At 22.3% G+C, this 21,966-nt stretch overlaps 8 protein-coding genes across 8 annotated transcripts; 2 read left to right on the forward strand and 6 right to left on the reverse strand. All coding sequences in view use genetic code 6, as the record gives it.

The window, feature by feature from the left end:
* Positions 1-272: 272 nt before the first annotated feature.
* Positions 273-1,352, reverse strand: TTHERM_00585410 (hypothetical protein; the record flags this gene model as incomplete). Its single annotated transcript, XM_001032646.1, has 1 exon — positions 273-1,352. The coding sequence occupies one exon, from the start codon at positions 1,350-1,352 to the stop codon at positions 273-275; it is 1,080 nt and encodes a 359-aa protein (XP_001032646.1).
* A 566-nt stretch (positions 1,353-1,918) lies between these two features.
* Positions 1,919-4,598, reverse strand: TTHERM_00585420 (EF hand protein; the record flags this gene model as incomplete). The annotated part of the gene is made up of 3 exons (XM_001032647.4): positions 4,148-4,598; positions 2,144-3,989; positions 1,919-2,063 (listed from the first exon to the last, which is right to left on the reverse strand). Exons 1-3 carry the CDS (start codon positions 4,479-4,481, stop codon positions 1,919-1,921), a joined length of 2,325 nt encoding a protein of 774 aa, XP_001032647.4. The 5' UTR covers positions 4,482-4,598.
* Positions 4,599-7,081: 2,483 nt separating this feature from the next.
* On the reverse strand, positions 7,082-12,956 carry TTHERM_00585430 (hypothetical protein; the record flags this gene model as incomplete). The annotated part of the gene is made up of 7 exons (XM_001032648.2): positions 7,082-7,890; positions 7,950-8,423; positions 8,485-9,550; positions 9,626-10,435; positions 10,537-11,179; positions 11,751-12,771; positions 12,827-12,956. 7 exons carry the CDS (start codon positions 12,954-12,956, stop codon positions 7,082-7,084), a joined length of 4,953 nt encoding a protein of 1,650 aa, XP_001032648.2.
* A 452-nt stretch (positions 12,957-13,408) lies between these two features.
* TTHERM_00585440 (hypothetical protein) lies at positions 13,409-14,020 on the forward strand (the record flags this gene model as incomplete). Its single annotated transcript, XM_001032649.1, has 2 exons — positions 13,409-13,454; positions 13,827-14,020. The coding sequence occupies 2 exons, from the start codon at positions 13,409-13,411 to the stop codon at positions 14,018-14,020; spliced, it is 240 nt and encodes a 79-aa protein (XP_001032649.1).
* A 329-nt stretch (positions 14,021-14,349) lies between these two features.
* TTHERM_00585450 (ERI1 exoribonuclease) lies at positions 14,350-14,997 on the reverse strand (the record flags this gene model as incomplete). Its single annotated transcript, XM_001032650.3, has 1 exon — positions 14,350-14,997. One exon carries the CDS (start codon positions 14,995-14,997, stop codon positions 14,350-14,352), a length of 648 nt encoding a protein of 215 aa, XP_001032650.1.
* Positions 14,998-16,354: 1,357 nt separating this feature from the next.
* Positions 16,355-17,467, forward strand: TTHERM_00585460 (serine protease DO-like protein; the record flags this gene model as incomplete). Its single annotated transcript, XM_001032651.1, has 1 exon — positions 16,355-17,467. The coding sequence occupies one exon, from the start codon at positions 16,355-16,357 to the stop codon at positions 17,465-17,467; it is 1,113 nt and encodes a 370-aa protein (XP_001032651.1).
* A 944-nt stretch (positions 17,468-18,411) lies between these two features.
* On the reverse strand, positions 18,412-19,026 carry TTHERM_00585469 (transmembrane protein, putative; the record flags this gene model as incomplete). Its single annotated transcript, XM_001470605.2, has 1 exon — positions 18,412-19,026. The coding sequence occupies one exon, from the start codon at positions 19,024-19,026 to the stop codon at positions 18,412-18,414; it is 615 nt and encodes a 204-aa protein (XP_001470655.1).
* Positions 19,027-20,175: 1,149 nt separating this feature from the next.
* On the reverse strand, positions 20,176-21,207 carry TTHERM_00585470 (hypothetical protein; the record flags this gene model as incomplete). Its single annotated transcript, XM_001032652.1, has 3 exons — positions 20,176-20,473; positions 20,535-21,023; positions 21,077-21,207. 3 exons carry the CDS (start codon positions 21,205-21,207, stop codon positions 20,176-20,178), a joined length of 918 nt encoding a protein of 305 aa, XP_001032652.1.
* Between the last annotated feature and the right edge of the window lie 759 nt (positions 21,208-21,966).

Below are 21,966 nucleotides of genomic sequence, written 5' to 3' on the forward strand. Positions count from 1 at the left end.
ATTATGACAATAAAATCAATAATCTTCAATATTTGATATAAAAAACTAATATTTTAAAATTTTAGTTAATTTGTTTGATAAATATTTAAAAATTTGTTGTAACTCACAAAAACAACGTTTAATAAATATGATTTAATAACTTTTCATTTACATCATAATGTTTTTATTTAACATCAAAACATAAAATTTTTATATTTATAAGGTAAATTAAAAAATTTATAAATTCTATAATTCTATTTATTTTGAGAAATAAATTATATTTATATAATCAATCAATCTTTTTCACCTTCACTATGCTATTATTTTTATGGTGATGATACCTGTTTTTTCAATTTATGTATTTTCTGTTTTTATTTAGTCCAATATTTTACTATATCTAAGAATCCATATTGAGTGTTTTATGACCTAACATCTTACCAATAACCTCCTCTTACCCAAAGATAATCAAAGCCATTATCAGTTAGAGTTAAACATATAAACTCTGGAACATTTCTTGAGCATAAATGCATATCTATACTATTAAATTCATCCCATTAGTAAGGTATTCCTTTATCATTTAGTTTTTAATTGATTTCTATCAAAGATGTCTATTTAATTTCTTCTATTTTATCTTAAAACTCATAAATATCACTAAATTCGTCTTATCTTGGCGATTTATACTTAATTGTTGAAATAAGGCTATTATTTTATGTAAATTCTTCACTCAAAATTTAATCAAAATAATTATTCTTTTTGTCATTTGAATCATACTGATCCTCTTAAATAAGTTATTCCTCACTTAGATTCTATACTTGGTCAATTTTAGAAAGCTTTTTACTTATTATTTAGGCTTATTTAACTAATTAATTTAACTAGCTTAAATAATCTTTTTCTTCATCTTTTTCAAGCAAGAACTTTATTTTTGGTGAAGATTTTAGGTCATATATACAGCTTCTTAGCAGTTATTTTGTGAGTTTATTCGTATTATCAAAATTTTTTTGGTTTTTAAGTTGATTAAAAATAGCGTTTATACTATTGTATTGGTCTAAACATTAATTTAAGTAAATCAACTAATCTTTCATATTTTATAATTGTTTCATTAATTCATCAATTTTAGTAATATTTGAGGTTACCATACTACTAATTTTACTCTTATTAAAATTATTTTCTCTAAAAATTTATTCGAAATCTTAGATTAATTAATCGAATAATACACTATTATCAACATCTAATTTATGAGATTTTTAATGGCACTTAGAACAAATCAAAGCTCCGTATTCTTGTAAGCACTCACGATTAAGGCATACGTTATTACAAGGTTAAAAACTTTTACATTTTTAACATTTTTTAGTAATCTTGTTTAGAGAATTCATCTTGAATTATGCAGTAAAAAAAAATTTTTTGTTTATTTATTTGTTTAATAAGTGTCAACTTATGAAAATATCAATAAATAAATTTGTGAATTATCTATTTAAAAGCAGGAATTGTAAATTTTACTATTTATTAATTTATCACCAAATTTAACTAAGTTATTCAAACCATATCTTTTTAACATAATCCAGTAATATTCTATCAAATGATTCTAGTGAATTTATTAATAATTTTTCTAAATTATATTTCAACATCAAAGTAACATAAATGATACTTTTAATTTTCAATATATTTTAAATTGAAGCTAAAAATAACTAAAATGAGCAAAAAAAAAAATAATTCTCTAAAAAATTGTTTTTGATGGTTGTTTGTATTTTTTTCACACTTTTTAAAAAACTAAATTGCAAAAAAATACAAAAATGAATTAAATTACAGCTCTTTATTTTAAATTTAAGTAATTTACAATTAAATAATTTATTTTATAATTTGTAAATCCATTTTTCTATCTTATTATTTACAAATATCTAATTTAAGTATAAAATTAATTTTATTCTGCCTTTTTAATAATTCAATTGTAGTCATCGGGATTGAAATCCTCTATATCTTTGATAGAATTTTTAAGAGAACTTATTGTATTTATTAAGAAGTCATGGCTCAACTTGCTCTAAGTAGAGCCAGAAAGGCTTCCTGAATCGCTAAACGCTTAATTATTTCTAATTTTATTGAAATTATTTTAATAATATGGTAAAATTATATTAGAATTTAACAAATTTTTTTAAATTAAAAAGTTTACTTTAAAGATGGAAGTTTGACATGAGTTTTATAAAGATTGGTTTTGTAAATTTTTTCAGGATTGTGATAAAATGATGGTTTTACAAGCTTTTTACCTTTTTTTGAGGTTTTTATATTTTAATTGTTTTGCTCTTTAGAATTTTGAGAAGAAAACTGATATTAGCCTATATTTTATTCATTAAAATCCATTAATTTATTGATTTTTAGGTTGTTATAAGCCTTGTTCTATTCTTAAATTGTTTTCAAACCATAATCATTTTGCTCATCATTAGGTTATTGTTGCTGCTAGTTTAATTCTGCCAATACATATTTATCTCTAGACTTAGCACTATTTGATCTATTGTTGTTATTATCTTCTTAATTTTGAGCTATAAATTATTAGGGATTACTAAAAAATGTGCTTTTTTTATTCAAAAATTAGCTAGCTTTCCCTGTATTTGAGCCTTAGTTGTTTGCTATCCCCTATTAAGAGTTAAGTTAAGAAGTAAAAGAATTTATTTAAGATTAATTATTAGGCGAATTCGTTCTGGATGATTTTGCCATGGGAGAATCTATATTATAAAAAGAATCTTAGTTTGACTTTAGATAGTTTTAGCTAGCCATGTTGTTTTTATGCTTAGCTTGATTCAAAGAATTATATTTCTTCTAACCAATAGACTAAGCAGTTCCATTTCCATACTCACCGAAAACTGGTTTATCTTTAACATTAATATCATTTTTTAGTTTATCCTAATTAATCTTTGTTTCTCTAATGAAATCTGTTTCAAGTGAGCATTTAGTGTAGTCTAAATAGCAGGTATCACAAACTTTAGTGGTTAATTCAAGCCAACTTTTGTTTTTTTTAATTTTTTGATAATTTTAAGAGGTGAGATTGCCCCAAACTTTTACAATCAAAGCAGGCATGATATTTAAATCGATATCATTATTTTGATGCTCCTCATCTAGGAATTTAAATAATTCTTTTAATTCCTCTTCTTTGCTTAATGGTCTCTAGTCTTAGATATTATTTTTCTTCTTACCTTAGTTCAATCTTCTTAACTTTTTAGCCTTATTTTGTTCAATCAGCTTCAAAATTTCCTCAGGAAGAATAGTTTTAGAATTGTCAATCGCACCCTATTCGAAAGATTCTATAATATTGCTTAGTTTAAGATCATACAGATCAGTAGTTTGTACCTCACAATTTGAGCAGTTTTTCTTAAAATTATTCTAAAGATTGTTAATAAATCCATAATTAATGTTAAGTGCTCCAGTTGTGTGCTTGATTTGATTTTAAGTTTTAGACATTCTAAGAACAGGAGAAAGAGTTCTTGGGACAGTAGATTAATTTTATCCAGCTCCAGCTTGCATTTTCTCGCTTTACTAATTATTTGTTTGCTTTTTAGTGTTATAATCCTAAAATCTTTCTCTGATTTTAAGTCCTGTGCAAAAGAGCAACCAAAGTCTGTTTCTATCATCAAGCTTAAAATATAAAACCATTCTAGATATCTGAATGTTACCACCTGATATATCTTGAATGTGCTTAACAATATTCACACACATTTATTCTAAATCTGCAGATAATATAGGTGATGTTATGCTGTCTTAAATAGCTAAATATTCAGGACCTTCAAAAGTGCAAAGCTTTTCGTTAATAGGCACTTTAGGATTATCAATTGGATTAACATTTGTTTTGCGATATAGCAAGCAAAATTATGGCGACCAAGAAACCTTAATCAGAGAATTCTTTCCGCTTTTCGGATATATGAATTTTTAAAGAATAGCATTTAGATTTTTCTCACGTTAATGAAGAAATACATTAAAGTTTTCTTCATCAAAATATTCAAATTATATAACTTCTTATTCTATACCTATTAAATTTTTTAAATTATTTAAACTTAAAAAACATTGTAAATATTTATTTTATGTCATTTAATTTAAAATTATTTTAAATTCAATAAGAAAACATAATAAATTTTATAAATGCATAAAATTTAATGATTTTATTGTCTCAATAAATATTTAATACCTCCATTTTAATTCATCTGTCCATCATTAATATTTTTATTGAAATTTTTCTATCCCGTAACTTAAGTAGGATCTTATGAAACCAAATATTATGCCACTACTCCGCTTGTAGGCACATTATACATAAATGTTTCTTTTACATGCTCTGTATCAATACGCTCTTTAGTTTTCCTAATAATTTCGCCATCTCTATTTGTAAAATACCAAAAATAGGGCTATGCCCAACGATATATGACAGTATCTACCAAAAAAACACCAGGACAACTTGTTCCCGTCTCTGGATTTTTCTTCCAAAGATGAAAGAAAAGCCATTCTGTTGAAGTAGATAGCTTCATAGTCTAACTGCTTTCTAATTTGAATTCTCTTAAGATATGTTTAAAAAAAGTTATTTTGCAAGGCTATGAAAAATTATAATAACTAAAATATAATTAGTAATTTAAAGATAAGATTGATGCATTATCAAAAACTATTATTATTTGAAAAAATAATTGAATGATTAATTAATAATACTAAATTATAAAATTAATGCCTATTTCTTATGAAAATAAAAAATAGTTAGCATTTGTAATCAAATTATTTTGCTTAAAATTAAATATGTTTTATACTGACTTTTTTTTGTTTGTTTGTTTTTTTGTTGTTTTATTTAGTTTATTTCTTAAAATTTAATAAATAAACATGTTTGAATATTTTAGTTTGATGCACTCAACAATTCTTTTTACTGGTTAGCAAAATTACACAAAAAAGTAAACATTTTATAAATTTGAAGATTAAAATTATTCCTTTCATTATTTATGACATGATTTTATTATTTAAAATCATTAATGATTTTTTGTAAGAATTCAAAATTAAATATTTATTTTTTATAAATGAAAAAATAAATTTTGAATAAAAATGAATCAGATTTTAATTTATAAGATTAAATTTTCATACAAAATATATTTTTTAGAATATTTTCAATTGTAACTAGTTGCTTTATATAACATTTTTAGATTATTCTAAATTTATATTTCTATTTTTCTTCATCTGTATCTATTTTTATTAATAAAATCATTAAAATTCCATTTATTTTAGATATGTAATAAGTTACTGTGGTTGAGGAGGGTAATTGTAACCTGACTATTGCATTCCATAAGCTTGTTAAGGAGCTTGATAGCCGGGTTATTATGGGTACTAACCTTAAGGCATAAAACCTTGCTATTGAGGATACATTTATTATTATGGATAACCCTATTGCTATGGATAACCATATTAAGGAGGCTATTGAGGATATTATCCAGGCTTTTTTTAATTTAAATAAATTTTAATAAATAAATATACTTTAATTTTCATTTAGAAGTATTTACTTGAGGATAGGGAGAAGGGTTGTATTGTATACATTAAAAGAGCTGTTATTAGAATTCATTAAAAGTAATAGTTCCAGATCTATCAGTATCAAACTTGTTGAATGCCAACTCAATTTCATAATTGTTAAGATTTGGTTCCATTCTACGAAGAAGCTATCCAAATTCATGTAAATTAAGGTTGGCATTTCTTGAGCTGTCATATTTGTTAAACAAATCGTATAAATTGATATTATAATATTTAATTGCTTGTTTCAATTTTTCAATGGCAATATCTGCTGAATATGAACTTTTTTTAAGTGCATTTGGGTCATAAACTTATGAACATGCATCAGTATATCTTCCTAAGTTCTTACAGAATTCACCAAAAGAAATTGATCCAGTTTTATTTTCATCAAACTTGTTAAATGCTATATAAATTTCACTTGCAGAAATAGTGGGATCTATTTTTTTAAGTAATTCACCAAATTCATAAGGATTCAAAGCTGCGTCTGCCTATCTGTCAAATTTGCAGAAAAGTTCAGCCAAATCAATTTTATAGTAGTTGATTGAGTATTTAAGCTTAGCAATTACTTCATTAGCTACCTTTTCTTAATTTGGTTGATACATAGCATATTAATTTTAAGGTGCATAGCCATAATTTTATTGCTACATAGGATATCCATAACCCTACTATTAAGGAGGTGGCATCATTCCAGGGTATTGTTACTAAGGGGGAACTCCGTAAGGCTAAGGTTAGCCGTATTGTTAATATGGCTATTATTGGTTTGGATAACAGGGTTGTCCGTAAATATTTTAAGAATTGTACATTTATTTTCTTACTTTGCTTGTCTATAATGTTTTAAATAACTTTTTTGAAATTAAAACCTAATTATTCGCTTGATAATTTTATTTTGCAAAATTTTTTATATTTTCTTTACATATGTTAAAATTTTAGATAAATCATTTAGATAGATACTAATTTCCTTAAATAGTTTGTAAAAAAATTTTGATCGTCTCATCATCATTAAATTTTTATGACATATGTGATAGAAAATTCAAGTAATCATATTGAGAAAAAAACTGTTTAATTGCAGGTATTACAATAAAATGAATGTTTTAAATAGACGAAAAGTAATCTTAAAATATATTGCCAATTAAGATAAATTAGTTATAGTCTTTTTGTCTATATTTTTCGATAAACCAAAAATTTTTAATCATTATTTAATTGATCAATTATTGTGACTTAAATTTAGAGACTTTGTAAAATTGATTGATAGCTATAAAAATAGACTTTTTTTAATAACTTTGGTTTTGAAAATCTTTTTTTTTAAACTCAACTTAACTTTTGCAAACTAAAAAAAATAAATAAATCAATCAATCATATTTATGTGTACAAATAAAGATATTTTTTACTTCACATAAACTTATTAAATTTTAAATGGAATTGATAAATTTGCCAAATATTCTAATAAAATTATGTCTTCATTTTCATAATAAATATTTTAAAAATTTTTTAAGCTAAACTAAGGTAAATTTTTTATGACAGTTAATGCAATTTTCTATATAAATGAATTATTTTTAGGTTATTTTTTAAGGATTAAAATTTAATTGTTTCATGCTATATAGTAATTTATATTTCTTTCAGATGGCCAGTATTATTCCTATTCATCATTTTCATCAATATCTTTATATTTCATGTTTATATCAATAAACTCTGTAGGAATAAAGCTATGCATCTAGAATAAAAGAATAGCTTTTTTGCTTTCTAAATCAAGTATTCTATAAGAAATCCACGTTGTTTATTTTTACTCATTATCTATTTATGAATTTTAAATTATTTTTACTAAATTTTGAATTGCTTTGGAGAAGAAAGGACTATAAGCATTAGCCTTAATTAGTCTCATTTTGATTTATTGGATTAAATCTACTTGATTATTCTTTAATTACTCGAAATTCTAGCAATCGCTTGGAGAGAGATTCTACTATTTCATAAATTTCTAAACTTTATCTTATCTGAAAAATCCGCTAACAGTACACATACTTACGAATGCTTCTAAAGACAAAGATTTTTCACCTGTCTCACTATTTAAAGTATCACATTTAGAAAAGAAGAGTTTTTTGGCACTTAGTAAATCTAAATTATCATCTTCTTTTTCCTCTATATATTTGTATAAGCAAATAAATTCATAGAATCCAATTACCCCATCTAAATCTAAATCTGCTGATGTAAATAATATGATCAACTCTTTATTGCTTTATTTAATTCTTTGATAACCTTCTAAAACTTTCTCCATAGCAATATCAACGTCAACCATAGGATAATTATTATTTTACTTAGAAAGCACTCTATTCTTTTAGATATGAGAAATTTATTTATCAATAAATATTTTATTTGTTTCCTCTTCTTGCTTTTTTAGTATGCCTATGATTATAAAGTCAATATGTTACTTGAAAAATTGAATAAATAATAATGAAAAATACTAATGATTTTTTCAAAAGAGCAATAAACTATTTCAGTAAGCTGATGCTAAGTTTAGACAAAATTAGGAACATCTTCATCCAGTTACTTGAGAGTAGAAAGGTAATAATCTAACTCATCATTAGAGTACTCTTCAAATAAACCCAAAAACTACCCAAACAGTTTTATTCTTATCGAGCTACTCTTAAAAAAGTATAAAGCTTCATAAAATTGCAAGATTTTTGTTTCAGCTACTTTCTTTAATCCGAAACTAGAAAGGAAGTAGTCATAACAAACGACATGTAAAGGATCACTTCTGCTCAACTCATTCTTCTACTTTTCATTATAAATATTAGTTATGTACTTACATACGTTTTTCTTTGTCATAGTCATCTTTGCTTACGATTTCTATACCCTTCTCGTTATTTTATTATATAATATTAAAGAAGAATTCACATTGACACTATTAACCTTAACTACCTTCTTTCTTTCGAATTCTGATTTTTAAATGAATTTCTTTAAATTAACATTTTCAAAAAAACAAATAAATAAATTTACTTGGATTATTGAATTTGTAAGTGTATTGTTTTGATTTTTCAAGAATTTGACTACTTTTTTATTATTGAAGTGAAATACCATGAGCTAAATTTGTAAGAGAAGGAGACTAATTTTCAGAAAATCTTATTTTTGATTAATTTTTCATCATCTTTGACTATGTCATTAGCTATTCAACTTCTTCATCACTACTTGAAGAATCATCATCCTTAAAGGATTTTTCATTTAAATCAAATAATTATTTTACTGCACTCTTTATTTTTGATAATACAATTGTGTTTTATTTATTTTATTCTCGTTTGAATTATTAACTTTAACCAATTTCGTTATCTTATTTATTCTCTTCATCATTTTCCTCTTCTAATTGGTTTTCTGATATATTTTTTTAGGATTTGAATAATTAGTTAAAGAAACCATTTTAAGATTTAATCTAAGCTTAACTATTTCCTGAGAATCTATTCCTTAATATATCAATATCCTATTCATCAATATCAACTCCCTTTGAAACTTTTTTTATAATCAGATCTAGTGCATTAGTCTTACTTAAATTGTCTGCTAATTTTGATGTTTCAGAATATAGTTATGAAGATATTTGTTTGAATTGCTCCATGTTTGTTGTTAATTTTTTTGTTCTTCTAACTAACTAGATAACATTTCTATCCAATTCTTGATTTTCTTGGGTAATAATTCTATTGGCCTCTTCAAGTTATTCTATTTTCTAATTCAACTCTTCTAAAGTATTTTAGTTTTCTTACTTGAAAATTTTTAACAAAATATTCTCTTTATGATATTTTTCCTTTAAACCTATTTCTGTTTTTAGTAAGAATTACATTTGCTCTTGATTTTTATGCAAAAATTTTAAGTAGCCATGCATTGCTTTCTTGACTTCGAAAGGTATATTTACACTATTCATTGCTTTTTCATATAAATCTTATGCTTTAGAAATGTTATCCAAAAATTTTTCTAAGCCTTATACATCTTAGCCTTTCATTTTTTCTTCATACTCAGGATCTAAGTCGGTTGTTTGGACTTCCTTATCTGCTAAAAAGCTACCAAACTCTTTAAATATCTTTGTTTAATTAAAATCATTGTTAAAAATATATCTCATCAGTAATTTAAATAAAGTAATAAAAGAAAATGTTACATTTAAATCTATTTAAGTAGATTTTTCTTCAGTAATAATATCGCTCTTAAAAACAATGTCATTCATAGCTCCATCTGTCATAATTTCAATTTCTCTATGGAATTCATTCTACCAATCTTAAGCATCAATCTATTTATCAACTAAATATATATCATCATCGTCATCATCATCACTAATCTCTTACATTTATATCTAATTTTTAGTGAATTTAGCTTATATGACAGCAAGTTGAGATTGAGATTCTAAGATACTGTTAATAGTCTTTAAATTTTCTTCTGAGCTAGCTTGGTTATTTTTTGAATTATCCAACTATTATTAAGATAAATATTCCTAAGTTTATTGCTAATAAGATTTTGGAATAGAATTTCTGCTCACATTTTCATTATAGCTGTCTTCTTAAGACATATTATCATTTACACTATCGTCACTTTAACTATCTTCATTTTATAGTTATTTGATATTGCTTAGAGTGTAAACACTTTAGTTAACAATTTTCTATTTTTAAACACTTAACAAAGATGATTTTTTGTCTTTTATATTTGTATTATTTTTTTTTTACAAGTTGCTTTATGAGGAATTTTTAATTTAATTGTAAGATTTGTTTTGTGCCTTTGTAACTGTGACTATTTATTATTGAGAATTAGACAAATTTAAATATTCTCTTTTCATTTAGTTAGCAGCATATTCTAAATCTTGATTGTTCTTCTTATAAAACTCTATATCTTCTCTCAGTGTTTTGGTCATTTTAGTTAAATATTTGTTGTTTTTTTTGAGGTACTTCACATTATTTTTAAGTAAATCAAATCTTTCCTAAAATAACATTTTTTAAATAATAAATGAATAAATTATTAAAATTGATAAAGTAATCATTTTAAATGAAATTTGCAAGTGGAACAAATTAAAATTTTTACTGTTAATTTATTTTTTTGTGAAATAATATCTGATAAATTTGATTGAAGCCTTTAAATTTCTTTTGTGTACATTTTGTGCACTCGAGAAATTTCATCTAAAGATTCTTATTCATATCTTAGCCTTTATTTTTACTACTCTTCTAAAAGCTTGATAAATATTTCATTTTAATTTGACCAAACTTTTTAAAGTAAAATTCCTCTCTCTTAACAATCTGTGCTAATTTATTTAAACAACTCTTAGAAGCAGGATTCAAATATTAATTATGCTTTCTCAAGTATTTCTTATCCTGTGTCTGTTTTATCTTAATATATTTTAAACAACATAAAGTCCATCCATTATTAAAGAGTTTCCACTTCATATCTGTTAGTAGGTGCTCTCAGTTATCGTGCTTTCATATTTTCTATTTTATAAGATTCAACTTGCTTTTACAAAAGATTCACTACAAACTACTTATCAATGTTATGGATACCATCTAGAGATTACAATTTAAGTTCATTTATTTTGGCTTTTATTTTATCAATATCTTACTCATAAGGAATTTGAAATTCATCAAGCATCTTTAAATAAATATTATTGAGTTGCTTGCTGTTTTTTATCTTTTAATTTGTTTCATTCTCAAATTAGCTTATTAAAGGCGTTTCTCTTTTATAATATTAAAAAGTTTAATATATTAAACATTTTTTAATATATTTTAAATATTTTATCAAATGAAAAATATCAAATTTTTATAAAAATTAATGTTATCAAGTAAAAATTTTTATCTTAAGTTTTCTACAGTAAAAATATCATTACCAATTAATGAAATAATTTGTATATAATTATTATATTTAATAAATTATTTAGAATAAATTTGGAAAGCAATATATTATCTATTAAATAAATAATATAGTTAGTATTTATAATAGTAATATTATTAAGTAAATGATAAATTTTATCATTCAAGTATTTTTTTCTTTGTCTTATTTATAAAAAATATTCAATTTATAAATTTATTTTTATTAGATGGATGAATGAATGATCATACTGTAATTCATTTTTAAGTAAACATATTTTCAGGTAAATAAAAAAGATATAATTAAATGTATTAATCAAAATCATAAAATTATGAATATTTAGTAGCTTTTCATCACTAACTCAACTTTTTGATTACAGCTGAAAAAATCATTAGTTTACATAAATAAGCTCCAATAAATCCAAAAAAATTGTAAATTACATTTGAATTTATGTCTGTTCTTTTTATTTTGGTTGAATATGAGATATGTTCCTGAAATCGCTCAAATTACTACTTTTTAGTTCACTTGAAGGTTTTTAAGTATGAGATGAATTTTAGACTCTCTTAAACTTAAAATTATTTTAGCTGTTTTAACTACCTTAAGAGATAGTTTATCTGCTAGTTTAAAAGAAAATACTTTGACCATAACTTTCACCATCAAAGGTTGATTCTCCTTAAGTTTTCACTCTTTTTGAGCCATCTCCAGGAGTCTAAGCATGAGATGCTGATTAATGCTATAAAAGATTTCCCCTGTTAATAGGTCTAACTCCACCAGAAGTAGACCCTCTCATAAAGTCTATCTAAGATCTTGATTATGATGTTGAAACTCGCTTACTCTGTGAAGAAATACTCTAAGGCTTTTGAAAGCTAGAAAACTAAGAATTAAAAAAAACACCATTTAGAGCCTATTTTGAATTAATTGTCATTTCATTTATTTTTGTATCTTATTTAGCATTTTTTAAAAAATCCGTCTCAGAATACACTCTTTGCTATGTAATTTATCCTAGTTATTATAACCGATTTTGAGTTTATAGCATTTGCTCATTTTTGTTACTTTATTCTTTTACTCCTGAGTCCTACTTTTAAAATGTTCCAAAAAGGCTATGTGACCCTTAATTTAACTTTTTACTTTATCCTTGAAATAAAGACTTAAATGAAGTCTTTGCATGAATGCTTTTTCCTCCCAAAACTTCTTCAATGTTTCTTTTTGCTTATTATGATTTAGATGAATCTACACCTTAGCTTATGCTAGATTTTAAATTTTGCTACAAACGAGGAGTGCTATTATCTTCATCAACTAATGATTCTGCATTTAATAAACCTGAAAATTTTTCTTTTACATGATTTTAATTAAGCTTATATTCCATTTTATTAGCTTACAGAGTCTTCTTTAAAGGCTAAAAAGTTACCTATGATATCTTTTCAGTGTTTTACTGCTAGGACTCATTAACTTAGATGCTAACTTTTAATATTAATAAAGCTAGCTATTTAAAAGGATTTAAAAATAAAATAATTACTGAAGTTTGATTAAAAATCTTCTTCTTGCTACTCTTTTTCATCTTGTTCACTTTCATGACTCCAACCTTCTTGTTAGCGAACTGAATCCTCTTATACATTTGCATATATATTGGTTTACTATCGCTTCATGAAAATTTTTAATGTTTTGATAAAATTATATAATTAATTAACTAATTTATATAATCAAATTTCTGAATGATAGTATTAAAAATTATTTAAACAAATTTGTTAAGTTATTGATTTTTATCAAGTATTTAAAATATGCGATAGTACTAAGCCATAAATAACACAGATATAACTGAATCTTAATCCTGAAATATCTATCTAAATGTTTCATTTTAAAATCTAATTATTATTTATTAAAAATAATTCTTTTACTATTTAAGATAGCTATAAACAATTTTTTAAACATTAAATCAATTATTAAATTTATTAAAAATATAAAATACGTTTTGGGATATTTAAAAGATCCATTTCGATCAATTGTTTATTTTTTTGTTTACTAATTCAAATAAATTGATTTTTTGAATTTTTTTATAAAATAAATTTTAGTTAACATAGAAAAGAAATAAAAATAAAAAATGTCTGAACATGCAATTACCACAAGTAATCGAAGTGCTTGTGATGGTAAGAAAATTCAGGTAATTTCGCAAACAATTCTGGTGACCATTCAGCTAGTTCCTGAATGAGCAAGGATAGTGTTCGCTTAATATATTAAGTTTATTTTCTAATATTAACTATTTAATTTACTTTTGAAAAAAATTATGGTTTTTCTTAATAATAAAATTATTGGTCTTAATTAAATAAATAATTCAATAATTAATATAAATTGAATTAAATTTATTCTTATCTTTGAAATATCAATTATCAACCTTTTTTCAATAAGATTTTTGTAATTTATAAAATTCTTTGATCTTAAATTTATATTAAAAACTTATTGAGATTATCATTTATGAACCCGTTTTATGAAACAAGCTTTTTTAAAAATTAATATTCTAGATTATTTAATAAATTACTTTAATGTCAAGAAAGCTTTCTCTCAGTACTATTATCCTTATAAAGCAAAAAAAAGAGATAGAAACTTCCCTTACATGGTTGCTATCCTAAAAGGGTTAAATATTATGCTAGAAGGACACAGTCTCTCTCGTTGGATATAAACATTTTGCTAGATAGTATTTACATTAAAAAAATGAATCAAATTTACTAAAAACAGATTATATATATTAATTACTGATGATAAATTCTAAAACAATAGCCAAAAATAATTTTTATTTTATTTTTTATATTATTTTATTTTAATAAAAATAAATTAAAGAATAGTTAAACATTTAATAAAATGCAGACAGACTTGATTTTCATTTAAAATAAATAGATAGATATATCATTTATAGTTTAATTTTATAAAATTGTAAATGAGTTTCATTTTTAATCTCAAGTGAGTTTATAACACAATATTGAAATAAATACAACATAAAATACATTAAATTTTATTATAGTTATTTTCATTTAATTAATTTAATCATCAGTAATTTGAAAATGCTCTCATATTTTTATTAAATTTAAATCCTTTTTGTAATAAAGTGAGAGCGATTTTCGCAATATTTTTTGAATCATCTATTCCTGAATGGTGGTGTCCATCTAATTTGAGATTTAATCCTTGCAACATTCCTACCATGTCAGGTAATCTATTATCACCTTCTTTCTTTTGTTTAGGATAATATTATTTTGGGAAGACTTTTTTAATATTTATATAATTTTTTAAGTATTAAGGAATTTCTATTTTTTTATAAAGAGCTTCTCTTCTCAAACAGTTTCCTAAATCAAAGTCTCCGCAAGTTATAAAAGTGAATGATGATCCTATCAACTTATTTTATTCCAAAAACAAGGTTAATTAAGCTAAAGCCTCTTATAAAGAAATTCCATTATCAACTTATTCTTGTTTGATTCCAGTTAATTCTGTGCAAAAAGCTGTGAGTTTAGGATTTACAGAAGGCTTTATATAATGATGGAAAAAGACATCTAATATTTATTAGTTTTTAACATCTAAAACAACAACAGGAAATTCTATTATTTCTTAACATTCTAATTTAACATTTTTTTCGCAAGTAGCTTCGAAATCTAATATCAGTAAATAGTCAAAATCATTGTTAATTTAATTTTTTTAGTCCATTTTTATGTTCAGGTAGATAGATATATATTTATTTATTTTAATTAAGTTTTGTTTTATACAATTAATTTAATATTATTATGATAATTGCAATTTGTACTAATTTGAAATCAAAAACTACTTATCATGTCTACTACTTATTGTAATTAAATAATCTATTACTATCAAAAATAGAAGAAAAAATTCTTATCAAATATTTTTCTATATAATAATTTATTCTTTTAAAGTTAAGATCAAATTTTCATAATTCTTAATTACTTCATTCGTTTTTTAATAATTATCTTGTTGAAGGTAATACTTTCTATAATTTAGTCAATACTTTCAATTAGTAAATAAAAACAGATATAATCTGAGAATATTTAATAGAATACATTATTTATTTATTTATTTAATTAATTATTTCAATTTTAAAAGTACGAAGTTTCAAAGATAGTAAGCAAATCCATTAATAAATTAATAATAATTTTACCATTTAAGAATAAATAAATTTAAAAATTTTAGGAGAAAAAGGGGATTGTCAGTGACTTTTTGTGCCTCTAATTTTTAAATATATATTACATCTTAATAAAATTTTTATTCAAACTTTTAAAACTAAATTATTTATTCCTACCACCTTAATTTCAAAGGTTTTTTATAAACAGGCATATTTGCTCAATTCATTTTATTTTTGTGAAATTCAAATTAAAAGTTTAGAATGAATAAAATATTATAATGTTAGTATTTTAAAATATTGAAATAAAAACTAATTTGTCTTTATAGAAATTTACACAGTTTTAATAACATTTGCAATAAACTTATGGAAACAAAGTTAGAATTAATAAAGGCTTAAAACTTTAATTAAAATCAATAATTGTTTATTCAAGAAATTTATAATAATTTTATAAAAGAAAATTAGTTGTTTCAACATTTTCAAAAAATTTTTTATTGATAAAGTTCATACATAATCAATTAAATAATTTATCATATAAAAATTATATTGCTGTTAAATCCATTTCAATATTTTTTAATTTTATTTTAAAGCCCTCTTAAAGTATTAGTTAATACCGGTTATTTTATTATTATTGTAGTCTATCAGAATATTTAATATAATATTAACATAATCAATTGAGAAAATAAAAATAGACAAATAAGTATTTGAAATAATCCATAAATTTAGTATTAAATTAACTAAGTTCTTCCATGCTAGTTTATTATAAAGAATTTTTAACTGGGTTCTAGAATAAAAATTTAGTTTATATTTTGCTTAGAAAAGTATAAAACGTAAAAAAAATCTTATACTTACAAAATAAATAATAATTATTAAATAATTAATTAATAAAAAATATATAGAACTTTTGAGACTATCCAAATAAAGAAAAAAATGAGATCAGCTTTCTCTAGATTGTTTTTCAAATTTTAGAAATCCTAATTCATTTAAAACAGGAACTTTAATATTTTAGGAGGACTATTTGCACTTAGCGCTTATTAGGGTATCAATTTATGGAATAAATACAAAGTTTAGTGTGATAACATTGAAAATTAAAACCCTAACCCACCCAATTAAGATTAAGATTAAAATATAGCTAAAAACCTATTCAACTCAGAAGAGATAAGAAAAAAAATAATGGATTCTATTGTTTTGATCTACTCTGACAGAACTTCAAAACCTATAGCAACAGGCATGGTTATAGATGACGAAGGAACTTTCATTACGATTTCAAATATTTTTAACTTGGACTCAAAGCACCCATCTCATTAATTTTATGCAAAATCTATAAAAGAAGAATTTGAAGATACAGAGCTACCTTTTTCAATCGAATATACTTTAGAATCAGAGAACATCAGCTTCTGCAAAATTAAAAAATAAACTCCACACTAAATTTTATCATTCAAAAAGGCAAACATATATCCTTAAATTCCCTCTATTGGTAAAAGAGTATACTTATTTGGTAAATCAAATTAAGATTTTAATGTTATTGAGGAGGGGATTCTAAATGAGAATAAGTTAAGCTCTGAGCAAGCTTTTGATTTTTCTGCTTAGTCTCTATTATTAATGGCAAATATATAAAATAAGTATACCTCTCTTTATGGAGGTCCTATATTTGATGAGTATGGTAATATCTTAGCTATGAATTACCCTATACCTAATAGCTTTATTAAATCTCATGTTATAGGCATTCCTTGTTACTATTTAAGTGGTATTATCTAATAATACTAATAAAAAAAGGAAGTCCGCAAACCTTATGTAGGTGTCTCGGTGAAATGGACAAGTGATATTGAAAATGGAGGAGCTTTCGTCTTAAAGGTAAATTCTGATAGTCCTGGAGCTAAAGCAGATTTAAAATTAGGCGAAATAATTACTGAAGTTAATGGTATAAAAATTAAAGATGGCAAAGACCTTTCCAGAATTTTGGGCTATAACATAGGCTAAAATTTTAAATTAAAAGTTTTTAGGAACGGTAAAAGTAGATTTGTAAATTTAGTAACTGAATGATTGATAGTCATACTTAACATTTTGTTTACGTTTTTTATACAATTTATATTTAGTTAGGTTTTAAAACCTTTTTGTCACTTAATTGATAGTTTAAATTATTAATTAATTAAAAACAAAATCTTTTGTTAATGTATTGTTTAAAATGTTCTTTTATGAGCATATTTTTAAAAATATCTTAATTATTTTTAAAATTTTCAATTAAAATATTTTTATTAATACAATGATAAATTAAAAACATTATAAATATTTTGATTATGAAAAAAATATTTATATAAAGAAAATAAATTTAAGAGTTAGTCAAATAAGACAGAATATCTTCATACCATCTTCAGAATCAGAAAATACCCAAAATATCTCATACACTTTATATGTGGTTTTATAACTAAGCACTATGAAATTCCAAGAATAGCTAAATACAACTAAAGTAATATTGATATATATAATTACAATAAGCTCAAGATTTTAAAGACAATAAAATTTTATTGTTAAGTTGCATTAATAATTTTAAATTATAAAACAGTAAAATTTGGGTAATTTTAAGTATTTACTTTCTGATTAAAAATTTTTTTATAGATAAACAAAAAAAAAAGTTTTTTTAAATATCAATTAAAAATATTTGATAAACTATGTTATGAAGATAATAGAATTATTTATCTCTTCTTAACAACTAAAAAGTTATATGATTTATGTTAATAAATTAAAGAAAAAATATTGAAAGTATAATTGGATTAATTTAATACAAAGAACTATTATCTCATAGAATTTTTAATAATATATATAGAATAAATAATTTTATTTTTGTAAGAGTATTTTAATTTATTAAAATTTTTAGTATATATATGTTGATATTTTTAATTATAAGTTTTGCTTAATATTAATAGCCTGCTTTTTTACCAGACGAATCATGGTGATAATATTGATAGTAGTAAATAATTTTTTATTGATCAAATTTTTAAATTAGAGAAAAGTCCTAATTACTTATTTGTATTAGATTGTTATTATTGACTTTTATTTATTAGCTAAAATTATTCTACTGATTATTATATAATATTTTCTTTTTTTTCAGTTGAAGCTTTGATTTGATCTATGTTTTTTATATTATTGCTATTATTATTTCTTACTTGGTTATTATTTTATAGCGAGCAATATAGTAGTTAATAATAGCTGTTTGACTTTAATATCCTGTATACAGAAAATATAAAGACTAGATCTATTGTGTAAAATCCAAAAGAAATATAAGAAATGAGTATCTATGGAGAGTTTAAACTCAAGAAGCGAGAAGATTTTATCAAGGTTTAAATAAAGTAGTTTACCATAATTAGGAAGTTGAATAAAATAAGAACAGCATGTAAAACACAATCATTATATTGCATGTTATAAATGATAGGAATTAATATTATTAAACAAATCATTTCTCCATAAAAATAAAAAATTGATAATTTTAATTTTAAAATGCTAACTAATATTTCCATAATTAGCAAGATTACCAGTAAATATCTTGCCTTTTTTATTTTTGCTTCATTAACTATTAAAGTGTTCTTTATATCTTTTTGTTCCATATGTAATTAATTGATTATTTCTTTTTTAATATTTCAATTTATTTTTTTGTCTCTTTCTATATTTTCTTGTATTTAACATAGACAAAATTTATTTGCTTACTTTCTATTATATATGATTTATTCTTATTAAAAATCTTTGATTCACTTATTATTTCACAAATATAATAATGATTTTAAATAAGGAAATATCAGGTATTAATAAATCAGTGATTAATTCACACTTGTATATTTATCGTAGAAGTTAGCCTAATAAATTCTGTAAAAAAAAATGAATATCATTTTAAATTTTTAAATTTTAATTATGCCACTTAAATTTAAAATTTTATTTTATCAGAATTTATACTTTTTAAGCTTAAATTTACTCCTTTATGATTAATTTAATTATGCAAATATTTTTAATTAAATAAAATATAAAACTAAAATTATCATTCTCTTTTTTTTTCTACTAAATACTTTCAACTTAAAATTATTTAATAAAAAAAAAATTTTAAATTTGTAAATAAAAAATAAAAGATTTTTTTATATTAAATGATTCAAATAAAATAAATATTATCTTTGATATGAATAAACGTTGTTTCCTCTTTGTATTTTCTGTGTAATTAAATAATAATTTAATTTATCATTAAAATCTATTAAATTTATATCTTCATAAAATTAATTAGATATAAAAACTTATATTTTTCAATTTTCTAATGTTTTAACCAAAATTATTTTGCAATATTTTGAAAATTTAAAACAACCTAAAAATTTTTTATAAGAATTATTAATAATAAACACATTTTTAAATATAAAATTTATGATTTTTTTGTTATGAAAGTAAGATTAATTTATTTATAATTGCATCAGTAATATTTTTATAGTAAATTTATACTAGTAAGAATTTAGATTAATACTTTCATTTTTTTGAAAATATTTATTAAATTACCTTAGGCTTAAGAATTAATTCTTCTAAACATACCAAGATCTCATAAAATATATTATATTTGACTTGTTACCAAAGATAAAATATGATAGGAAGTTATAATTAAACTTATTTAATAGTAGAGAAAATTACTTAATTTGAAATTTAAAATGAATTTATTTGGATGGATTATATATTTGGTTAGAGATTTAATTTATTTTTAATATAATAGTATTTTTTATTGAAATTCACTTTTATTCACACTCTAATAAATCTTCATTTTCTTCCAAAAGCTGATGATCATTTTCTATTAAATTTTCATTATTTATTTCTTATTGCTATTGTGGATTTAATACAGATTCCTATTCTATTAAAAAATTATCATTTTAATTTTAACAATTATCTATGTTATTATCATTGTTCTCATTATTTTATAATTCCTATTTTTATTCGAGGATGCTATGTTCATCTTGATTGTATTGATCTTTATTTACACTATTTAATTATTCTTTATTTATACTCAAAGAACCAGCATTATTATTATCCCTTTATTTAATTACATTTAATTATTAATTTTTTGTTATTAAAGATAAATAAATAAAAATACATTTGAGATAAAATCTGATCTGAAACAGAACTGTTAGACCTACTACGTTTTTTGCATTAATTTTCTTACTCTTATTCTTATTCCTCTTCTTCCTCTAATAATTCTTCTTATTCTTCCTAATCTTCTTCTTCTTCTTCAGGACTAATACGCTGAGATTCGTTTTGCATAGCTTATAGTGTTGCATTAGAGAAATCAGCTATTTTTTAAGCATTTTGAGCCATAGATTACATTTTTTATAAAATTTGATTATTGCTTAAGTTTTCAAAGTTTTCTTTTCCTTATTTAGCAGTATGAATATCTTCAAAGCTTTGATTTAAAGAATTCAATTAACTTTATTTATTGATATATGACGAAGAAGTAAGAATCCCTATATTTTCTTTATTACTTTATCTATTATCTCTGTCTCTTTCCCTATATTAATTGTTATATCCATTATTTAAGCTCTTATTAGAAGATATGTCTAATAGATTATTACTTTAAGAAAGGGAACTGTAAATAAAAATAAATATATTGATTCAAAAATCATGTTAACTAATTCATACCTTTAACCTCCATTTAAGAAATATTAAGTGTCAGATCTACAGTTATAAGTGTAATGCCCGTACTAAAGGCAATTCATGCATCTATGATTAGTTAAAGGTTTTCTTCTTGAGGAGGGATTAAGCAAAATCATTTTATTTTTTAAAGCAAGATTTCAGTTAGGTAGAGATAAATAAATTGAATATTTTTATTAATAATCAATCTAGAACTTTTTTGTTAAGGAATTTGTATTAATTATAAGATACAATAAATATAATTATTATATCAAAATGAATAAATATTCAACAATTAATTTATTATTTGCATTTATTTATTTAATCACAAAAAAAAGGGAGGTAATTCAGTATTTAAAATAACAAAATACACTTAAAAATCAAATTTGAAATTTGAAAATTAATTAGTCTATGTAACAAGAAATTAATTATTTTTTTATTATGCTAAATCTGGTCAAATGAACTAGAATATATATTAGCTATTCAGAATAAAATTAATATTTTAATTTAATTTTAATTTCAAACTTAAATTAAAAAAATCAGCGCAATTAACTCTAAAAATGTATTCATTAAATAAAAAATAAAAATAACTTTTAAAATATTTTTATGCTTTTTAAATTGATAAAAAGATTAGAAGTAATCAGTAAGCTCTTTTATTTAAAAATATAAATTTACAGATACTTTTACGACATTATTATAAAATATCTTGATTAAAATACGATTTAACATTGAAATATCAAGAATAAAGCTAAACAAAAAAATTCTAAAAATCAAAAAATACTTAATTTTATCTTATAATTTCTTTCTTTATGAAAAAAAAATATTTAAGCTCAAAATTATCTTAAAAACTTGCTATTATTCATTAATTTTTTAAAGAAAATCAAATTCGAGTTTAAATA

The sequence above is a fragment of the Tetrahymena thermophila genome (genome assembly GCF_000189635.1).
Source record: "Tetrahymena thermophila SB210 genomic scaffold scf_8254444, whole genome shotgun sequence".
NCBI lineage: Eukaryota > Ciliophora > Oligohymenophorea > Hymenostomatida > Tetrahymenidae > Tetrahymena > Tetrahymena thermophila.